Source organism: Pipistrellus hanaki, assembly GCF_964339955.1.
Source record: "Pipistrellus hanaki genome assembly, chromosome: 8".
Classification (NCBI taxonomy): domain Eukaryota; kingdom Metazoa; phylum Chordata; class Mammalia; order Chiroptera; family Vespertilionidae; genus Pipistrellus; species Pipistrellus hanaki.
The window spans coordinates 17,226,001-17,249,397 of record NC_140510.1 but is presented as its reverse complement, the minus strand read 5'-3'; the positions used below and the strand labels follow the sequence as shown (position 1 = coordinate 17,249,397).

Genomic DNA, 23,397 nt, shown 5'->3' with positions numbered 1-23,397 from the left:
TTTTTTAAAAAAACAGTAACAACAAAAACCCCCACATATTGACTATCCAGTAATCATAATCTCTATTGCTTATACAATATTCTGTTTTATTTTTGTCCTGTCATTGTAATGTCATTAGTTTAAAATAAATTGTGGGAAAAAATTGTACTTAATTGCTTGGTGGGTAGACACTTTTTTTATTTTTATTTTTATTTTTACAAGAGACTTGAGGAAAGAAAGAGGTTAAAAGTATAGAGACACTAGGTTCTGTTTATCTTGGGCTACAATTTTAACCTTGCAGGTGATGGGAGCGTCAAGGTTAACAGGAAGAGCTAAAGGCCTTAGTATTTTACTATCTATCAGAGGGCCCCAAACTCCTCTGAAGTCTCCAACTACAAGCGGGTTATACTACAATAGGTGGCCTCATAAACTTCAGACTGCTTTTCCTATAACTTGTAGTATGATTTGAGGTCTTCACTTTTTTGTAGAGAGAATTAAGTCATTGTCACATGTAGAACTAGCTAAACCTAGCCCACTGACTGGATAACGGGAAAGTTTATACATATAAACTTTCAGGGCACCCTGGTCTCTATACTCCAAGAACATCCCCACGTAGGCCACTCTTCACATTCACATCCCAAACCCTGATAAACCTCACCAAAATGATCATGGACAAGTGGTCAAAATTATTACAAGCCCTTGGTTTAAGTTGGTGGACTAAGCATATTTGATAAGGTTTCTATAGCAGGATTTTTTAATTTTAATTTTTTTTAACTGGCTATCATTTCAACATGTCACAACTACAAACCTGAGGTGCATTCTCACACCAGTTGTCAGACTGTTAGTCAGGCTTGCTGCTTCAGGGTTTTGAGAAATACATGTGAAATGAAGTCCAGCTGAGGTAAAACAGGTTTCACTTTGGTCAACATGCTTAGATGGGTTTTTGTGAGTATACTTTCCTTCTTTCTCTCCAATTTGTACAGTTCTTTCTCATAGTTGAGAGGAATTTAAGGGATATGTTGTCTCTTATTTTACTTACAAGCATACCTCATTTTATTGCAATTTGCTCTATTGCATTTCAGATTTTTTTTTTTTTTTTTTTTTTTTTTTTTACAAATTGAAGGCAAGACCCTCCACCAGCAAAAGGTTTGCAACTCGTACTATGTATACATATCACAGTAATGGACACGTGTCTTTGGTGTTAACCTATCCCTCTTTTATTGATATAGAATTCTGAAGTATTGGAATATGAAACAGACCCTTCAAAACTTGAAAGTTTCACCCTAGCCAGTTTGGCTTAATGGATAAAGCATCAACCTGTGGACTGAAGGGTCCTGGGTTTGATTCTGGCCAAGGGCATATGCCTGGGTTGCAGGCTAGATCCCTAGTAAGGGGCATGCAGGAGGCAGCCAATCAATGATTCTCATAATTGATGTTTCTATCTCTTCTCCTTTCCTCTCTACAATCAATTAAAAAGTTTTTTTTTAAAGGAAAAAAAAAAAACTTTAAAGTTTCAATAGGCCAGCCTTGGTCCTAAGAAGAGCTTTCTGTTTGTTAAGACATGGGATTGGGATTCGGTCTCATCATCGCCCAAGTGCTTGACGCTTTCGCAGGGGTCTTCAAACTACGGCCCGCGGGCCACATGCGGCCTGCAGAGGAGTCTGATCCGGCCCGCCAGGTTTTTTGGGCAGTGAGCGAAGCCCGAGGTGTTACAGTAGGAATTAGTAGTTCATATAGTCCGGCCCTCCAGCTCTCTGAGGGACCGTGATCTGGCCCCCACTTTAAAAAGTTTGAGGACCCCTGCTTTAGAGCTTCCTCAGTAGGAAAAGTGTCTGGAAGAAGACTGGGAGTGCAGGTAGGTGGAGTTGGGAGGGCTAGCATTCATTGAGCTCTTACTAGAAAAATGCACATCGTTTACTTCTTGCTGCTGTTTGGGTTGGTAGTAATTCCATTTTATTGATGAACAGGGCTCAGAGCTACACAATCTTCTCAGGTCATACACTGGTAGGTGGGTGTTGAGACTGCCACCCAGATTTGACTTTAGAGAACTTTCCTGCTGCCTTCCAGATTCATGGTTTAAAAACAAAACCAGTTACATCATTAAATTTTTATTCAAACAAAACTTCACTGGGGTGCTGATAAACCCACCAGTCCCGTTAGTGGTTTTGATTATCTGAATGGTTTGAAAATCTTTTCACTTGGCAGTATTGCCTTCCCCTCTGACCACCTCCTTTTTTACCAAGCACAATGCCCATTTTCACATTCAGAGGTGCATTTCATTATGGGGTGAATCTTCCTGTATGCTCTGGGCCCCACGCTCAACCAAAGGAAATGTAACTCCCACGTAAACTTCTAAAAGCAGTTTCAGGTGTATGGAATTTGTGGCCATTTCTCAGTGGCTGAATTAGGAGTTGCCATAGTGGGAAAGAGTGATCTATAGAGTATGGGACTGGGAACATGCTGTATTCCACTCAACTGCTCTATCGACGCTCCTGTATGACCTCCAGCCCTGGGATTTCCAGTGTAATGAGTTGCTCTGAGATGAAAAACTCAATCAGCTCAATGACCAGCCAAAAGCCTCCATCACCTACTGGTTTGTCTTTATTCCTACTTGCTGCACTTGTATTAATCCAAAGCAGCTACATAATGTAGAAACTTGCATTTACAAAGGCTTTCCAGCTGGTAGGTGAACTGGAAAGCACCCTGTGTGGGTAGTCTACATCTTCACTGGTTCTCAACAAAGTTAACAAGACTTTGCAGATGGCATTAATGTGAGGTGGGAACAGCAAACACTCAGAGGAAAAGCTCTATTATACTGTCCTATTGCCATGGCTGCCAAACTTGTGAAAAACGACGACTGAAGTCATCCCCAAAGCAGTTGCTGCTATAGGTTATGACTTCAAAGACAAAAAAAAAATAAAAAATGCAGGTATATCTCTGGACATTTATAAGGTTTAATAAGCCTCTTAATTTCATGGCAATATGATAAAAACCTTAATTAAAGAGGTTCTCCATTGCTTTAAGAGGTGATTTTACAGGAAGGGAACAGGCAGATCCATATAGTAGTTAAAACAAAAAGCACAATTTTTAAAAATTATCTTGAAAACAATAGTGGAAAAATGAGGGAACAATGGAGTAGGATGAATCACAAATGGAATTACTAAGTCTGGTTAACTGGAATTACTGACTTTATAACATTTCTAAATAAAACTCATGTAATTTACTATATGCTAACAATAACACCTTACTGGTGTTATCAACATAAGATGAAGACAAACCTTTTAATGTGATTTCAAAACATTTCGATTTGGGCTTCAAATGCATTTTGGAGGAAGTAGCTTCTCTACCCTAGTTCTGTGTTATTAAAGCCATGCAAGCCTTCTTTTTTTTTTTTTTTTTTTTTTTTTTTTTCCAGGTGGAAGGTGCAGTGCAGGAAGTCAGTGGAGATGGGTGGGGGAGGAAGTTGGGGAAGATCAGCCATATTAAAGTAGTTTATTTTTTTATGGTTAATCCTCCTTCCGTATAGTTGCAACTACTTACTCTTTGGTTTTTGTGGAGGTGACAAAAGAAGTTAAACAAAAAAAATCCCGAAGTATGAATTAGAGTGAACAACCAGAGTTCTATAAATGGGAGGAATGCAGTGCTTAAGCACATGTTGAAGTTTATGCACCTAGATTGGCCTTCATCATTCTCCCTAATTCCCAAAACATATACCTCTATTAGGATGCTCTTCCATATCATGTTCTTTTTAGCCCTTCCATCACCCACACCTTAAACCACACGCCCTATGATAGGTACTATCACCAACATGTTGTAGGGAAGAAAGTGGTGAGGCTGAGACTGAAATGGAGATATTCTGATCCCTGAGACCATACCCCTTGATGGTATCTGAATTTACTAGGAGTAAGCTATACTAGGAGACCTGATTTCCCAGGGACTAAAACTTATTTCTGATGCACATTAACAAGACATATTAGAGCCTCGGATTTATGTTGTGAATACACAAATTTTATTAATTTCTTGTCGATACCGAACTGAAATTCAATGACTAATTGAATTTATGCCGTTTACACATATTCCTGCTTTGGATTTTCTATCAGCAAACATCTCATTCAATAGTTCTTGGGGAACTCAGAAAATGAAATCCCAGTCACTGTTGACACCACCATGAGTACAAGTGCAGTTTTTCAAACCTAGTGAAACTGCTTGATAATAATAACGTACTCATTAACAATAGGCAAATCAAATTAAACCAACAACTGAACAGGTTTAAGTGAGGCTTCCCTCAAAAACTTTGAAATTAGTCTTCAGAATTTACTTTTGAGACTGATGGATCACAGTGAACAAGTCACCTTTATAAGAACAAAACTGTTCCTAGCCACACAACCTTCAATGTACCTTGCTTACCAACCTACCCAAGAACCTGTTAGGCAGAACAGGTACTGGAAAATTACATAGGCCACAAAGAGTCACAGGTGCAAAAGCCAGCTCTGCCCAACTCTACATTGTGGAAAAATGGATGCATGGCATCAGGCTGAAAACAATTGGAGCATCCCAGACCCCACTGGCTGTAAAGATGTTTCAGAGGCTAACTTCTTTTACTAAATGAGCAACATGTCACCTTACACTGATCAAATTTCAGATATTGACGTAGCTGAATTTTGAATTTTCAAATGAACACATCTGTATAGTAAGTTGGCACCCTGGGCAGCCAGGGACAGAATGTGCTGCTTTTCTAATATAAAAATGCCTGTTTAAATCAGCCTATTATAAACAAACGAATTCGTGCACAGGGAGTCCCCCAGCCTGGCTGGCGACTGGGACCAATCAGGGCCGTCTAGTCCAATCTGGGGTGGGGGAGGGACCATGGAAGGTTGGCTGGCCTAGGGAGATTGGCTTGGGGGGGGGGGGGGGAGGCGACACTGACCTCTAGGGACAGCTCCTGTGTTGAGCATCTGCCCCCTGGTGGTCAGGGCACGTCATAGCTACAGGCTGGTTGATTGGTCGACCGGTTGTAATGGTAGCTTAGGCTTTTATATATATAGATAGATGGGCACATGAGACAGCAAAATGACTCAAGATGCCTACAATTACCTAACAATTTAGGCATGATACTAGGTGAGAACTATTATTTTCTATTTAGATAAAATTTGGGAAGAGTGAGATTTTTTGAGAATACAACTTCCTTACTTTACAGATAATACCATGTTAAAAAAAAAAAAATCCTCATTTTCAAAGCACTAAAATATCTCATCAACCAAGGATACTTAAGGAGTACATTACTAGTCATTCACTGTTTATTTCTAAGGTTGGTTAAGGGATAAAACTCAGCAATTTAAATGATCAAATATAACAAAAATGTGCTTTAAATGCTTTTAAGGCAAGGCATTCAATAACAAAAACCTTTAAATTGGTTATCTAAAATAAACCTCAACTAGTCATTTCTTTAGTTCTAAGGGGATATACAGGCTAAAATTAAGGTATCCAACTGACAGGAGAAAAATTCTCATGTCCTATCCTAAATTAAATTACATCAGGCTGGAGGGTGGGAGAGACTGGAAATAAATCAGCTAACAGAGCCTAGGAATGAAACCAATGAAAGACTGTTTATATTCCTGAATGTGTGTTGAAACTGTGAATTAACGTCTAGGTTCCTAGGATTATCCAGAGAACAGCCATTACCAGATGATGCCTCATCCTTTACACATGAATATTCCAAACTGTTGCTCACAACCAATACAAATCCATCAAATACCTTTCCTTTACAGCCTATCCTGGAATGGTCCCCATCACACCTTCTCCAGCCCTTTTATCTAGAGCCAATGTAAATTCTTCCATGACAACTTACACCTTTCTTCCCCAAACTCTGTATGAAAGAGCCCCATCCATTCCAGGATGGTGGCCATTTGTCTTCTCCATTGAGCCCTGGACTGGTGGCTTAGACTGTATGCCCCAGAACCAGACCCTTATTCTGGTTATCCCTATTTTTCAGAAAAACTTTTGGCTTTGAAGATTTCTAACAGTACAAAGTAATGTAAACACCCCTCAAGAAATTCTATATGAAATCAGGTATCATGGTAGAAAATTTTCTTGGACTCTTAAAAACTCTCACCAGAACAAATAGCAGGCTCATAGGAAGAGCCAGATGCATCTATAAATACACTCAAAGATAAAATTAGGGATGATTCATATGACTTTTCAGTATTTAAAGACCTGCAATAAGAAAGGAACCTCAGCCGAAGCCGGTTTGGCTCAGTGGTAGAGCGTCGGTCTGCGGACTGAAGGGTCTCGGGTTCGATTCTGGTCAAGGGCATATACCTTGGTTGCGAGCACATCCCCAGTGGGGGGTATGCAAGAGGCAGCTGGTCGATGTTACTCTCTCCTTTCCTCTCTGTAAAAAAATAAATAAAATATATATATTTTTTAAAAATCTAAAAAGGAACCTCAGATTTAAATAAGAAAAAATAACTAGGATTTTTGCAAAGTCTTAACAATAAAGACTACTGCCAGTTTTGTAAGGTAGGCCTCCAGGAAATTTTCTGTGAAAAGATATTCCTTTGCTTCGGTTCTGAAATACTGTGTTTTAAAGTAGCTAAGGTAAATATTAGGGGGCACAGCTCAATGTTGGCAATTTGGTCGAAAGAGGTAGAAGTAAAGCCTTCATATGCAGTGTGCTTCTGCATAAAAGTAACAACCTATGACCTGGGGAAAACACAACTAAAGAATGAATCACTCTTTTATACAGTTAAAAGATAATGCTTTTTAATATTTCAAATAGTTTTAAAAATCTCATCAAAAATGTTTCACCTTAACAGTACTTTGCACATGTGGAATTTCATACCTAAATTTGGTGATACTATTTTGGTTCATTTATGGCTACTTACAAGAAGACTCAGTAATAATGTCCATTCACTAGAGTCTTTTTCTTTGGTTGAGCCTACTGGGACCAGGCTGATGAGACGGCTAAAGAAAATTCATGATAATATGAATTATGTGAATTTTCACTGAAAGGAATTGAAACTAAAAGGATTTCCATGTTTATCCCCATCGTGGTTTTGGAAGCTAATGTCCCGTTCAGAAGTTAAAGAGTTTGAACAGCTCACACAATCCTGTAAAAATTACAACTGGCTGCCCTTTAATAAATAAAATCATTGTAAAGATTTACATTTACAGAGTGAAAAGTGAATACATAGCATTTTAAATTCAATTTTGGAAGTACTAATAAGTACTGACCCATAACAATATACACTAGCTAACTTTTTTTAACTGTCCATCATTAGCACCAATAAAGATTCAACAAAATCACTTTTATTCCCACATCTCAAAAACAATTCTGCAAATTCTTTGTGAAGTTTAAGTATAGTCACAGACCTTAAATATTCACATTGTTTTCTATGTCATACTGAAAATATGTTCACTAATTTTCTGGATATTCTTTACAAAATCTTATTAAAATTCCTGGTATTATCATCCCTAAGTATACAGTAGCATAACCACACTATGTAGTTTCACATGATAGCTCCTTAGAGGTTTCACATCTAAATTACCAAGAACAAAACCCTTCCCTCCCTCATTCTGTACTCAGCTTAATTCTATGTACTAGTCCTTGGATTATGTACCACTGTCAAAGTATAACTGCATCAAAATTATCATGTTTGTGGATACAATAATATGCCATACAGAACAACAAAGTTATACATAATGACAAAGATTACTAAAGTTTTACAAGACGAACAAATGTTAGGACATGCTATCTAGGCAAAGTCCCTAGAAAGAGGCTCCTACTATACTAAATTCAAATAACATCAACAAAATAACAAACAATTATCTTTTAAAAAATTATAAAGCTATTGGCAAATTAGGTAATTGCTAAGTAAAAGTAGAGCACAAGATTAAACTCTAATATTTACAACTGCAACATACTTGGGTAAAATTACAATTGTGCACATATCAGTGGCTTTTTAAAACAAAAATAAATCATATACATAGAGGAAAAATGAAGACAGCCTTCAGTTCAACAGAAGCTGAATTCAACCCATCTCAAAGATACTCAACAGCTCAAAGATTTACCACAGAATAAATAGAAGACTCACTGATAAACCAGGGCCATATTACTAGTGTTTAAAACAAATTAATGTCTATTGTTCATTCAAAGTCAGATGACTGTGCCAATGTGACCTCAACAGGAATATACTGAGACGTGCAAACAAATGTAAAACCTCCACTAGCTCTCTACCTTTTTTTCCTCAGAGGTTCCTGATAAGCTATAAATACAGGTACAATGCACAGTGATCTTTTTATTTATTGTTAAAATATAAAGAACTGAGAGAGTAATAGTTTTAATTTTATTTTTAAAAGGAAGACTGAATTTACCTGAAAAAGAAATGGGCATCACACACAAACAAGCTTGAGGGGAGGAGTATGTTTGAGAATACGCTGTCATTCCGAATGCTGAAGGAAATGCGATCCCTGTCTACTGTTCAACTATGTAGTGTTGACGTTTTTTCTTTAAGGGAAAACTTAATTTTTCACTATGTACGTTTTGTGAGTTTAGTTTTCAAATCACAGTAATCTACATAACCATTATTAACAGCTCTGTGTTAAATATAGTACTGCAACAAACCAACAAACATTTAACTGCACTTCACATCAAGAGTATGTAAACTTAATTTTTTCCTCTTCAAGCCTTCAGAAAACTAGGGGCTATTTCAGCAGCCAATCTGGTCAGAACCCCTGAAGGCAGTGAGTGCCTCACAGTGTAAGTGACCATCTGTGGCACTGCATACCCATCTGGTATTGAAGTGTCCCCCTTCAGAGGCTTCCAGTAAGGCCTAGAGTTTAAGGTTAACATGAAAAAGTGCCACCTTTGTTTTAGATTAGTGATGGACTCTGACAAGATAAAATAAAGTTATTCTGTATATTGTTATACTTACAAGCAGCTCCAATCCTGAGTATTTATGGTAATATCTAAACATACAAAAATGTATGTACATTTTTTCTCCACTTTCCTGTAAACTGTTTTCAATATACTGTTTTATCCCTTTAACATTGAAACATGCAAATCATACATACAAGTATAAATACACAAAAGAAAACAATTTACACTCATTCAAAAGTCAAGCAACAACAAAAATAATATAGCTACAGTATTCAAATTATAAATAACAAATGCTTGAGGCATCTTATATTCCTAGAAGCAGCCAGCCACTCATCCTAATGTTCTTAGCTGCAATTGTAGAAATACTGAGTTTTGCACCTTCCATGCTTTTACAGTATTTATAACACTATCATATGTGGAGATAAAGACTTGTTTACTATAATCTCTTCTTTTCAGAATGAAGAATAAAGCAGCACTTACAAATATTGAAACAGTGGCAGCAATGGCAGGTGTTACCACTGCTAGATCAGGAGGATTCCATTCTAACAATTTTTAAATTAAAAAAGGAAAGAAAAAATTGACCTAAACAAACGATTACATGTTCATTCCTTGGGCACTTAACAGCGAGTCCAGCATGTCGTATGTATCTTTGTAGTCCAAATGCTGGCTGTTTGTACTGTACTCGTGATGGACATCAGGACCGTTGGTCTCCACTGGCTTCTTGTCCAGTTTCACGAGGGTGCTGAGATGTCCGTAGCCCACCTGGTATGTGACAGGGGGAGGAGGGGGTAAGGGATGGTTAAAAACAGAGTTGTGAGAGGATATATACTGCTTAACAGAGGAGGAAGAACTAGATGAACTACCTGAACTTTTGGAACTTTTGCTCATTTTGGCGTGATGGTTGTGAGATGCATCATTGACATGCAGCTTCTTCCTTGAAGAGCTGGAACTAGAGGAAATGCCATCACTGCTCAGGCCAACAGGACTCCTCAGAACAGTGGGTGGTATTCCATCAGCACTGTGTTTGCTGCCACCACTGCTGCCACTGTGTGAGTGGGAATGCCTGTGACTGCTGGGGTGGTGGCGGTTGGAGGGATGCTCCTTGTGCTTATCTTTATGGTCTCTGCTAATATGCGGGCTGGGATGTTTGCTCTTCCCACTGCTTTCATCAGAAGAGCTGTGCCTTTCTGAAGAAACTTTTATCTTCATTTTCAATTCTTCTTTACTGGCACTTTTATCAGTGGGTGGTAATGGGATCCGTAGTTTCAGCGATCCACTTTTTTCCTTCTTATCTGCCATGTATTTTTCAGGCTTTTCTGCATTTGTGATAGGAATTTTCATTTTAATGGGAGAAGTTACAGAGCTGCTGCTGGATGCCTGCGACTGCATGTGTTTGTGTTGCTGTTCTGCCTGGGCAGCTATGTAATGATCCCTGACATCCAGATCAAGGGTTTCTAGCTTACGTTTTTCTCTGTATTTATCTAAAGACATCTTCTGAGGAATAACTCCTGGAGTAGCAGATATTGGTCCATGGTGCTTACTGCTCCCTGCTTTATGAGTATATTCTTGCTTAATAGAAGAATGATCAGAAATTTTGTCAGGTCTGTGATGCAATCCTGAATGCAGTGAGAGAGAAGGTCCCTGTTGGAAGTTGATGTTGTACTGGCTACCAGACAGAGATGTCTCCTGTTTCTGTGAATATATCTGCTCGGTCCTTGCGGATTCTTGATGTTGAGGCCATTCTTGGTGCGACGACAAACTGTATGAGGTACCTGGCATTCCTGTTGCTAGCACTGACAAATTATCAGACGTATGGCTGTCTTGCACAGAAATATTTCCTGAATTCAGAGGTACTGGTGCAGGGAATGCCGATGTAGAGGGTTTCTGAAAACTTGGGTTTGCAGGCACACCAGCAACACTATCTACTAAAATGGAATTCTGGACCAAAGATGAACCAAGAAGCGGCGTTTCTGATACTTGTCTATCTACTTTTGGTTTCTTAGCCGCCTGATCAGCCTATTTAAATAAAACACAAAAAAAGCAATGACAACACAGGAATTTAATACACAATTCTTTGCTTATAAAAATTCTATATTTATAAAACAAGACTATAAAATGTTTTAAAGCACTAATTTTGGAATTTGATATTCAACCTAGCCATCATTTGAGAAAGTAACTTAACTTGTCTAGGCTTTAACTTGCCCATTTGTAAAATGAGAAGAATATCACCACCATTGTGAGGTTTATAAAAAAATTTATAAAATACTCGGCAAAGTCCAATGGACATAGTAGTTGAATACAGTATGTGTGTATATAGCTTCTGATACATTATAATTATTCAGGAATACTGGAAATAAAGAATATTTAACCCCCCAAATTCAAACTGGTTAGCTTTGTAATTGTTAAGATAAATGACAAATTGATAATCTTTTAAACCGTGCCTATTCTCTTACCCTCCAGTTTCGAATCTTCTTCAACCTACTAGGCGTTTTCTCCAGTATCTGTAGAAATTCATGTGTTAACTCTAAAAATAAAATTTAAATTCATAACTTAGAAGGTGCCTTTATGATTTAAATTTCTCTCAAGTGAGCAATATTAAAAAGGTTTTCAAGAGTTCATCTACCTCACTCTCACCCTCCTATTCAATCTTCAGCATTTACAGTGGACAGAGCTCTGAACTAGTATTTTTAGAGAAAATCACTTTCCCACCCCAATTTTATGTGCCTACTCAGGATCTCTGGAAAATTTAGTAGCATTTAAAAAAATATTCTCCCAAAATATAAACCTCCACTAGGCAATAATAATAATAATAATAATAATATTATTTGTTGCAGGCAAGATCCTTAAATAGATTTAAAATTAGGGGCAAAAGTTTGAGGAGGGAAAAAAAAGGATATATTCCTCAAGATATTTAATTGCAAAGAGAAAAACAGTAACTTTACAATGAAGAAACACAGTAAATAACATCTTAATCAAGTAATGATGGTTTTCATTACTAGCAATAAGAGATATCAACATGATGTACCCACAATAAGATCTATACCAATGAAAGGGTAATATGCTAATTAGACTGGACGTCTTCCTGATGACCATCTGGACATCCTTCCTGACAAAGCCGGGATCAGGCGAAGCCACCCGCACACAGCCCCGGGCACTGGTGCCTGCAGCCCAGGAGAGGGAAAAAAGCTGCCCGCTCCGGGGGCGGAGGGGGGGAGGGGGACTGCTGCGGCCAGCCAGAAGGAGGGAATCCTGGGTCCTAGGTGCGGGGCTGGGTAGTTAAGGGCGATCAGGAAGGCAGATGGGTTAGAGGCGATCAAGCAGGCGAGCAGCTAGGAGCCAGTGGTCCCAGATTGCAAGAGGCAGTCAGACATTCCCTGAGGGATCCTGGATTGGAGAGGGTGCAGGCTGGGCTGAGAGACCCTCCTTCCACCCCAGGCCTCTAGTGCATTGATAAAATTATTTTTGTGTTTCTAGATGTCCTCAGTTGCAACAGACATAAATCCTACTTTCCATTAGCTTCAAATTTTGTGAAGGAAGTTGGGGAAAGCCCACAAAAAGAATAAGCTAAAACCCAACATACTAGTTTAGGCACATCTATTAAGTAAGAATGTTATCTAGTTCCTTTCTGAAATTTATAATAACATAGCTAAAATATCTTAATCTCTAAGAATCTCCTACCTCTGGCCAAATTCTCTTATGCCTTAACCATGGAAATTTCTTATCAGGAGACCTTCAAATTCTAGGCTCAATTTAGAGAGCTTGTAACCCCAATTTTTCCTTGTTAACTACATTTAATGATGCAAGGCAACAATGGCACATTTCATCAGTGGAACTACAGAGCAAGAACTGTTACCCAGAAAATACTATTAGTTGATTGCTTCACATCTTCTGCAATAATACCTGATTTTGAATCCGTACATTTTAAACTAACAAAACTAACCTTTGAGTTTGAGAAGTGTCAAAGGGCTTGAGATATTCAGTAGTGGTTAATATATTGATATGTACACTTTATCTTTTTTAGGCTAATGAATTCTTATTTTCATTCTGTGTTCATTTGATCATGTAATTATTCTTTTAAATTTACCAAATTGTTAAAAGGAATTATAGTTGTTATATGTAAAAAAAAAAAAAAAAAAAAAAAAAAAAAGAGTCTATTTTTTGAAATAACAAACTAAAATATTAATACATGGAATAATGATATTTTGGATTAGCATTAAAATAACTATAGGGGAGCCCTGGCCGGTGTGGCTCAGTTGGTTGGAGCATCGTCCTGTACACCGAAAGATCGCTGGTTCGATTCTTGGTCAGGGCACATACCTAGGTTTCGGGTTTTCTCTCTCTCTTGGTGTATACGAAAGACAACCAATCGTTATTTCTCTCTTACTCTCTCTCCCTCTTACTTTTCCTCTCTCTAAAATCAATAAAGGCATATCCTTGGGTAAGGATTAAAAATAAAAAACTGCAGGGAAGGATAATGAATTGGCCAGAATTAGTAACTATTCAGTTTGGCATGAGTGTATGGGATTCACTAGTTTTCAAACCTATACAGAATTAGATAGAATTTTTCCATAATAAAAAGAAATATTTTTAACTCAAAAAAAGATTTTTTTTTACTTACCATCTAATAATTCTAAAGTAACTGTAGGATCCACATATTCCCACCAATGTTTTCCATCAGTTGACACAGGAATCTCCCAATTGGACCATTTGCAAGCCAAATGAATGCATACACATGCTATCACTGTTGGTTTGTACTGAAGACAGAAGGTGGTAAGATGTAGACTGTTGTGGCGCATGTTTGACAATGAAGAGTCATAGAAATTCAAATATGTAAAACAAAGAAAAAACATTTACCAGTAAGAACAAAAACAGAAGTATAAAGGTTTTCTTCTGTAAGCCTAGAGTACAAAACCTATTTTATCATGTTAAAAGCTAACCCTATACTTACAAAATTTTAGTACTAAAAAAATCCTATACATTATGAACATTACCCATACTATTAAACCGAGTATTTTATTAATATTTTATTAATATATTAATATTTCTGAGTTTTGTTTTTACATCTAAACTAAAAGCATTTTTATTTCTTTATAAATGGAGGTGAAGACATATACCTAATACACTTCTATTTCCAATAACCACTATAATACCTTAAACTTTTTTTTTGTGACATTTTTGTTTTTTTTGTAATACCATGGCAAAGAAGTAATGAAAAAACAGAGGACTCTCGGTAAAAGTGACACATTTCAACACTGCATTATAATTAGGGATTCTACTATTTGATGTGGCTTAAATGTAATTCTCAAGTAAGTTAAAGAGAATTTAACACTTTTTCTATGTAAACCTCTGTCTTCTTTTCAATAGAGCCACAGAGAAAACTTACCTTTTGCGTAACAGGTTCAAAGCCCAATGTTGCTATGTACTACAAAAATACTCTTTCTCTAGACTGGGCATGTAACATGTTGCAAGTAGGCTTTTCTAATCCAAGTTTTAAATTTAAGTGTTATTTTTGCTTTTGTTGTTCAGAATTCCTTGGAATAGAGGTTAAAGCCCAACAACATATATCTTAAGATATACATGGGTATTCGCCAATCCAAAATTTAAATAAAACTTAACAGTGTCACAAAAAAATTAAGGGCCACTTAAAGCTGGTTTGGTCCCTCTTCCCCCAAAACCCATTAAAAAACCCCAACAAATTTAAATAATTAATATAATCAATACAGAATTTTATATTAGATATTAAAGGCTTTTAAAAACTATTCTTCCACTTCAGTTTCAGAATTAATGAAAATGTTTATTGATCAATCACAACCCACACCATTTTGTATTTATATAAACTGAAAAGGAAGTAAGGTTTTTTAAAAGTAAAAATTGTACTTATGCACATCTAGGCACTGATAGGAGTCGACTACTTCTAATTTACTACTAATGGGTATTATAGAACCAAGTTATAGAAATTTTATTTATTAAAAAACTTTAATGATTAAAGTTAAGATTGGATCAATGTGAAATTTTAAAAATTGTCATTTAACTATAATTATAAACTAGAAATAGCTTTATACTTACCAAGTTGCTCGAATTTCTACGTTAAGTTTAGCTCTGTGTAATCTTTAGCTGCTATTCAGGCTACCAATTTTAGACTTATGCACTCACAAATCGAGAATATGTCATCAGAAAGCACCACTACACTTCACATTGTGCATTTAACCCCTCTGTGCCCAAAGTCCCTTGTACAATACACCGCAAAGCAGACAGGAAGGTACCACCACAGTAGATGGTCCAGTCTCCTGCTGCAACAAGGGTAAGAGACACATTGAGGGGGCCCTGCATTAAAGGAAGCTATAGTGTGCTACAACAGTGCAACAAAGAGGGTCAGGATAACAACCTGTTGGTAGCCATGAAATAGGATGTCTGTGCCAAATCCTTGCTTGCTGTAAGGAAAAAAAAGAAAAACGAAGACAATACTATCAGCTTTAACATGCTACCATTAAAAAGTTCTCAACATAACAAAAACTTCAAAGATGTGTACACAAAAAGTAAATTTTACTTACTACTTACAAATATCACAAGAGCGCCATCATTTTCTATACTACTGAAAATCTTCAACAACATTCACTCAAATGTTTCTTGCTATCCCCCAAAGATCTGAGAAACAAGCCGATTTGCTTTTAGCTAGCCAGTTACAAGGGCTAAACTTGTTACTAAGTTAAGCATCTAGTCAGCTAAAAGTTGCAATTAAGCATTCTCCTGGATTTAAAAAAAAAAAAAAAAAAGAGGAAGAAGAAGAAAAGATTTTGAAGTCTAATACAAAATACAAAGAGTTGCCTGCCAGACTTAATCCTCAATCATATTTAAATTGGCTTAGTACTTCCATCAAAACAAAAGAAAACAAACCCCCACCCTCCAAAGTCAGAGAGCACAACCGCTCAGTTTCTCATCATGCTACTAAGCATCAATTAATAAACAACCTAAAACATTGTAAGGACAGATACAGGAAACTCCACTATATTATTATTATTATTATTATTATTATTATTATTATTTTAAATTATAGAATCCAATTAATAGAACTTTAGATATGAGTAATGTAGAGGGAATCATAATGCTTCAACATTGTCAACCTCTCAAAGAATAGAAATTAAGACACTGAAATGGAAAACAGGCCCTCCCCTTCTGCTTCTTATTTTTCCCAACAGGGATGCCTCTGCTATAGTACCCCCTTTCCTTCCAATTACATTCATAAAACTGACATAATCTTTCCCCTTTGTTTCAACTAGGGTCAGTTCCCTTCATCTCACCCTTCTCTAAAAGGCCTCAAAATCCTTGCCCCCTGGTAGTGTTATCTGTAGCACCTATAATCCCTGCTGTCCCATGTGAATCTTAAAAAGGGACTTGGTTTAGCAGAGCTGTATGCTAAGAGTGTCCAAGAATGTCCTGGAGACAGTTTGACTTAAGTATTGCTTTCTTTCCTTATGGGAAAGAAAGGATAAATCAGAAAAGTGAAGGTCCCTGTAAAATGACATTAGCCAATTCTGCAGCAAAGGAGCATAATACCAATTTTCTCTTGTGGGGAAAGGAGGTAAAGGACTTGAAAGAAGCCAAACCATTTACTCCTTTCACAAAAGACACTAAATATGTAGATAAGAAATTTTAAATTGCCATAGCAGTTTTCACCTCGCAAGATGTCTAAATTCAATAGCTTCACTGTGCAACAGAGGAAGAATGTAGGGAAAATGTTCTTTTCTTAGCTTAAAATTGTAAATAGAGCAAAGAAAAAGAGACCAAACATGAAAGAAAATTTATTAAATGGAGTGAGATACAAACCCTGTCACTCAAAATGTTAGTCACACAAGAGGAGTTTAAACATATATAAAATCTGTACTAAAATTTAAGTCAGTCACATTTTAAACATTAACAAAAAAAATAGTATTTTAATATTTTGCTTTGGATGATACATAAAATTTAGTTTTTATAAATGTTTTAAAATTTACTATTCAATTTTGCAAATCAATGTTCTTTATGTCTCTAGCTTTTTTAAATATAGGATAAAGTACAAAAAATTAATAAACTTTGAAAAACAATTTTTAAAAAACTAAAACTTCACAATACTAAGCTGAAAATCCAGTTTCAACTCCTACTAAAGTATTATTTTAACCTATATTAATATCTTCCTTCAATATCATTCTTCATCAGACTCAATTTAAAACAAATTATATGGCTTTCCATTAGTCTGACAAAATAGTTTACCCTTTCAAGTTTTTAGAAAAATAGTACTACTCAGATTTTTTCCCCCCTTAATTCAACATCTATACTAGTTATTTATACAAATCTATACTATACTGTAAGACTGGGGATGAGAATGTGCTATAAAATATATTCATATAATCACAAAGAACAGGAACTATAACTAAGTATGTTCAAGTTTACAAATGATAATGCGTGCTATTAGGATTAAAATATATATAATGGCATTTTTAGAGGTCCAGTTCTTGTGGTGCCAGATAAGAGCCTTTTTTCTTAATGTAGTCATAACATAATAAAATCCTACCTAGGTATAAAATGAATTCAATTTAGAATGAATAAAATGTGAGGATATTTAAGTAAACACTAAAAAACAAAACAAGGCCTTCAAAAGTCTTACCCATTTTGTTTAGAATAATCCTAAAGAAGTCTGGTGGTAAAAGAATGAAACTGCAAAATTTAATTTTCAAAAAGGAAGTAACAGAAAAAAGGCACACTAAAGGTTCTAAGGGATTGCTATTAGTACATAACATTTCTAATGGGAAACAGTAGTAGTAGCAGCAGTATAACAACATGCAAATGTGGAAAAACCATTTCTAGGCATATAACAGATACACAGGATTCATTAACAAGAGCAGAAAAATGTGTTCCACATGCTTTATAAGCAGTAAAGCAAGAAGTACAAAAGCTTCCTTATTCCTGTTTATAAAAGGTGTAATAGCCACATTACACACTATGTATCATGCTATATATTTCTTCATTATACACAAAAAGAAAACCATTTTTAGTAATACTAAAGAACTGAAAAATGTAGTAAAACAATTTTGTTCAAATGAAGATGGGCAAAACATTTGCAAATATGACAAATCTAAGAAACACAATTTTTTATAAAAAAAATTTGAGGTTGACCTCCAAATTCTTATACTGTAGTCTTTTCAAGAAGTCAATGAAAGTTGCTGGCATAAATTAAAAATTAATATTACTCTCTGTACTCATGTGTTAATGGCCTACATCTTAAATATTAACTGAAATATAGGACAGGCATAGCCCAATGGGGAGGTAGAGAGCCGAATATTTGAAGCCCTCCAAATTTTTAGTGAAATGAAACTTTCACTGAAGTGTATATAAATAGAAGTAGACGAATAGGAAGATACCCAACACTAAAAAGTAATGCTTCAAAATGACATTTCCTTTATTTTAATAAAATTCAAGAAAAGGCTATAATAACAAAATAAGCATTCAAATCAATTACAGACAACAGAAATCATAAATACTGTATTTAATGAAAAAGTTTCAAAGATCACTTACCTCTTACTAGTTGGGTACATTTCACCACATCTGTGTGTGGGTGCTCAATGGTGATCTCAAAACCTGAAATGAAAAGCACTTTTCCCCAATCACTCACCACTACAATACTTGCCTGAAAAATGCCATTCACCATAGAACCATAAATGTGTAATCTATTTTTCACTATTAAAAAACCCCAAAGACAATGTTTCTTATCACTGACACGAACACTATACACCTCTGATAAGAAATCATTTCTTCTAAAAAAAATGTTCCAATTATGAATATTTATTATCAAAGTTATTTGGAGATTGGGGGAATATTTATTCAAGATTCTGAATTACAATTAGTTTGAGATTATCCTCATGTTAAAAATAAACTAAAATTACGACAATTATAATTAAGTTTGTCCCACATGTTAAGCATGGAATTCAACTATGTAGTATATTTCTCTCGCCCTCCCCTTTTTATTGAATTCACTGGGGTTCTTAAGTGTATTCCAACTCTTTCAAAAGATGTGAAAAGAAATTTTTCATAAATATAACCTTTGGGTTACAGTGTAAGAAATGACCTTATAAATAATACAGTGCTCTTATTTTCTTAGTATGCCTTAGATCAAAAGGTTCAGCAAGTTAGCTTATAATTATGTTTCATTAATAATAAAATTGTTAAGGTTAAGTATACTTTGTAGGCCTCATGATTCATTAAACCACTGTTTCTAAAACCAAAGATAAAATATCGAAAAGCTTTCAATGCCCGATCAACCCTTAAGTAGGATAAGGGAGGACACATCTAATGCCTTCAGAATCAGTAGGTGAATAATATCCTAATAAATAGGTAATCCGGATTTATAAAGTTACTGGATAGTCTATTTATATTCCTATAATAAAACTGTAATAAAATCTGCAAAATCATACTTTAATGAAAGCCAAAGAGTTGTATCTTATATATTTTTATGTTTCCCTTAAAATGCCATTATTCATTCTCTGTGCTTAAGACTCTGTCATAATGCAAATAAGACAATAATTTTTTTTAAAAAATAGGTTTAATTATTTTAAAATATAATTTTCTTTTTCAATGTTCATATTCAAATTTTCATATTTATTTAATTTTATATAATAAACAATAACATTTACATTACTGGATTTGGAGGGAATGAGAATATTCTCACTTTTATTTTTGTATCCTTTTATACTATAAAAACTGAACAAGTGATATACATTTCAAACAAGCTACTTTTATAATAAAAAGAATCAATTATTATGAGAAGCTGTGATTACTACTTGAATTCAACATTTGGGAAGGGAGTAATAAATAAAATAAAAATAACTACCATAATAAATAATGATTATGACACAGACACTATGTGGCAATTTTATAATACATCATCTTCACAATGTTAAAGTAGGCATTATTATTCCACCTCATATATAGAATCAAGGCATGAAAGGTAAAGAGGGGAATTTTGCCCAAGCAGAGGCCTACAGATTTAAACCCAGCTTTCCATAAAGACAATGTTCTTCTAGGAGTAATACAGGACCTTACAGAAGTCAAAACTGTCTCGAGCCCCAACTGCCTCATGGTAAAGTGAAACATCAGAATAAATGATCTTTAGAGGCCAATTAAGTTGCACTAACTTTGTAGACAACATAACTTTTAGAAAAGAATGTTCAACATTGAACTATTATGTCACATTAAAAATGATATACATTCATTAAATACTGACTATAAGCTCTAGGAGAACAAGAACTGCCATGTATGTATGTACACATTACAATCATATGCAGCAGTTTGAGAGGAGTATTTCATTCTCCAATGCAAAGCCAGAATGAAGCACAGTATCCCAATTATCTGAATACATTAAAATCTCACCAAAGGTTGTTTATGTGAAATGAAATTTTTAAAAAATGGTTTTCTTATAACCAGGCAATAATATTCTGGCCCCAAACTTTCTTTTAAAAATGAAACTTTCATCAAAGATAAAATCACTCCAGACTTTTTTTCCTTTATTTTGTATAGTACATAGAGTAGGCCCTTGAATAATGTCCTTTCAATCAACATCATTTGTTATACCATAGGAACTTAACTCTTTTGTTTGTATCAATTAGCCCATAGTAAACTGGTTTTGTTATGTTGTTTCACTTAGTTAAAATACCAATTGATGACATTAAGTAAAGACTTATTGTATTGCATTGAAGAACATACATAAAAATATTTTATGTAAGTACATACCTAGGGTTTGTAGCATTATGGTTTCTAGTAAAACCAGTTCTTGAGTTTGTTGAAGGTAAGCCTGCGAGGTAAAAAGAGAAATATCAAAATACTTAATATAAACATTTCTAGACTATGGGACTGTTAAATCTCATGAGAATTACAGGTTGATTACAACAGAACTAGAGTAGTTTATAAACATGAAGGAATGAAATAGAAGGAAATGGAGAGCCTATATTCTGTGACAAGTCTAAATTGAATTACTTCTGTAAATAAAGCAAAACCCCAAAAACCCTAATGATAATGATAATATGAAACGGGGGAGGGCCAATTGGAACAAAAGAGATCTCTAGTCTATAATATAAAACTTTACCTAGGTATTATGAGTGCTTCAAGACATATTAAGATAGGGAGCACCAACCTACATAAGAACACCAAATTCAAACCCACCTTAAAGAAAAGTTTTTATCAACTTAATCTAGGACACCTTCATGTGATAATTTCTTGACAGTAACAGGAGATTACTTTTAGAATTAACTTCCTCTTCAAAAAAGGCAAAATAAAAATTTTTAAAAAGCTGTATAATCTCTAGATAAAAAGGAAAAAGTTTAGATATAAAATACCAAAATAATGTATCATACACCCAACCTCAATAAAGTATTCACCCCCTAGCTGGTTGTGCTTAGTGTTAGAGTGTTAGCTCCCGGACTGAAGGGTTTGTGGGTTTGATTTTGGTCAAAAGCACATATCTCAGGGTCATGTGGGAGGCAACCAATTAACGTGTCTCTCTCACATCAATGTTTCTCTCGGTCCCCCTGTCCCCCCGCCTTTCCACTCTCTAAAAAATCAATGGGAAAAAAAAATCTTCGGGGTAGAATTAACAAAATAAACAAACAAAAAATCATCTATTGCAATTACTCTAAAATAAATGGTATGAAAAATTTTCCATAATCTCATTTTTTGATCATGACATAACTACTAGAAACATTGTTAATAAGAAAACAATATGTCACATATAAGTATTCATTTATATAAGGACATATTGCTAAACCCAGAGTGAAAGTACCTTTAATTTTTGTCCTGTTTTGAAAAGGTCACTGAGCTGTTTTTTAAAACGTACATTTCGGTTATTTGAACAATATCCTAAGTAACCACAAGAAATAATTCTGAATTTGTAAAATTAGTAGACACTACTAATTTTAAGTAGTTATTTTTGAATAATTATAAATTCTCTATTTTTGAATGGCTATATTAACATTCTACTTCCTTAACTACATCTAGGATAACATCTAGATTAATAAAATCAGATATAGTTAATTGGAACTTAAACTTGATCCAAATCAAACTGAATTAATATAATCTGGTAGTCATTTAGTACTTAAAAGTTCCTGATAAAGAACTCAACTACAATAAGAGTGCTAGAAAAATGATTTTAAAGGCCCAGAATTCTTTGTTATAAGATAACAGATCATTTTAAAATGGTGCTTTCAAACAAGGTGTATTAAATTACTGATGATGAAAAGTTGTTTGGAAACTAGCATTACTCTTTAGGAAAGTTAAAATATTTTTAAAAAGTGCTTGCTGCTCATGCAAGCATGGTGAAATGTATTTTTATGTATCGAAGAGATAAGTAGTAATATATATATGCATTAAATAAACAATTCTGTAAAAAAGATTAACTACTGGTCTGGCAGTAAATCCAGAGGTTTTCCTATTCCTTCATTTGCTAATAATTTTGAATTATCTCTGATCTTGAACATACCCAAACAATGGAGGTGAAATGATTTACCCTCTACATATATCACAGATATGCTGGGAGCATAAACAACAAAATGTGATATACTTAAAAAAGCACTTTACATAATTCAGAATGACATTATAATTCATGAACATACATGAAATAAGTCCCCGCCTGATTGCTTCTTGCCTTTACATTCCTAAGTAGTAATAGGAATAACCAGCATTTGGAAGGAAACACTAATTAAGATGTATTTTTATCATGTCTAAATAATGAAAAGGTTTCAAATTTACAAAGAAATAAAAAAAAACACAAAAACCCAAAAAACAAAAACCCAATTTTTACATACATCACACTTAGTATCCAGCAGTGGCTCTAGGGGATGAAGACAAGCATGTGCTACTTTGATAACATGTTCAAGTTTTCGAGCCTGTTCTTCCACTTTTGCAGCCAAAAATAATGCAGTAGGTGATATTATCTGCAGCAACGAAAGAAAGTTGGTGATTTAAAAACAAATTTTGGAAAAAACTTACTTTCTAAAGGGGATAGGTGTGCAAGAAAGGAATGTAACACTGAAATTATGAATTGCTAGTTGGGCTTTGAAAAGACTGATGAAAGTTTTAATAAAGTTATTCAATAAATAGAACTAGTGACCCCAATTGGTAAAATCTGTTTTACTTGTTTTGCAAGTAGAATACTAAAGGAAAAAGACTTATACTTTATTAAACTAAGAGAAAGTTTAAATAATATTAATGCACATTGTGAAGGTAAAGGAAAAAAAACACCTTAAGACAAGGAATGAAGCCATAGTTTTAAAAAAAAACATCAAAAACTGGGTAAAGTATACCTAACCCAGCCACCACTTTCTAGGGTTTTCTTAATCAATGACTCATTGTGTAGCTAAAAGCTACACAATCTTGCTTAAGAGATAGGAAAAGGATCTACACGGCAAATTGAAGATTCTGCACATGAAACTGCTACCTAATATCTCTAGTACTTTACTAACATCATTAAAAGTTTCATGGAAATAAACATGTATGACAAACTAACAGAGTAGAAACAT

General features: G+C 34.9%; 1 protein-coding gene across 6 annotated transcripts in view; it reads right to left on the bottom strand.

Moving 5' to 3' along the window:
• Positions 1-7,091: 7,091 nt before the first annotated feature.
• CCNT2 (cyclin T2) overlaps positions 7,092-23,397 on the bottom strand; it is a 36,413-nt gene continuing 20,107 nt past the window's right edge. For 2 of the 6 annotated variants that reach the window (XM_084892261.1, XM_084892263.1), the window contains 7 exons: positions 22,684-22,812; positions 20,618-20,678; positions 18,407-18,469; positions 15,243-15,288; positions 13,476-13,639; positions 11,311-11,381; positions 7,092-10,873 (listed from right to left, as the gene is read on the bottom strand). In XM_084892261.1, coding sequence (XP_084748387.1) covers positions 9,452-10,873; positions 11,311-11,381; positions 13,476-13,639; positions 15,243-15,288; positions 18,407-18,469; positions 20,618-20,678; positions 22,684-22,812 — 1,956 coding nt within the window. In that variant the 3' untranslated portion in view covers positions 7,092-9,451. Of the gene's footprint in view, positions 10,874-11,310; positions 11,382-13,475; positions 13,640-14,923; positions 15,289-15,408; positions 15,605-18,406; positions 18,470-20,617; positions 20,679-22,683; positions 22,813-23,397 lie in introns of those variants that run through there. The other 4 variants (XM_084892262.1, XM_084892264.1, XR_014795739.1 and 1 more) reach the window with 4 other exon arrangements.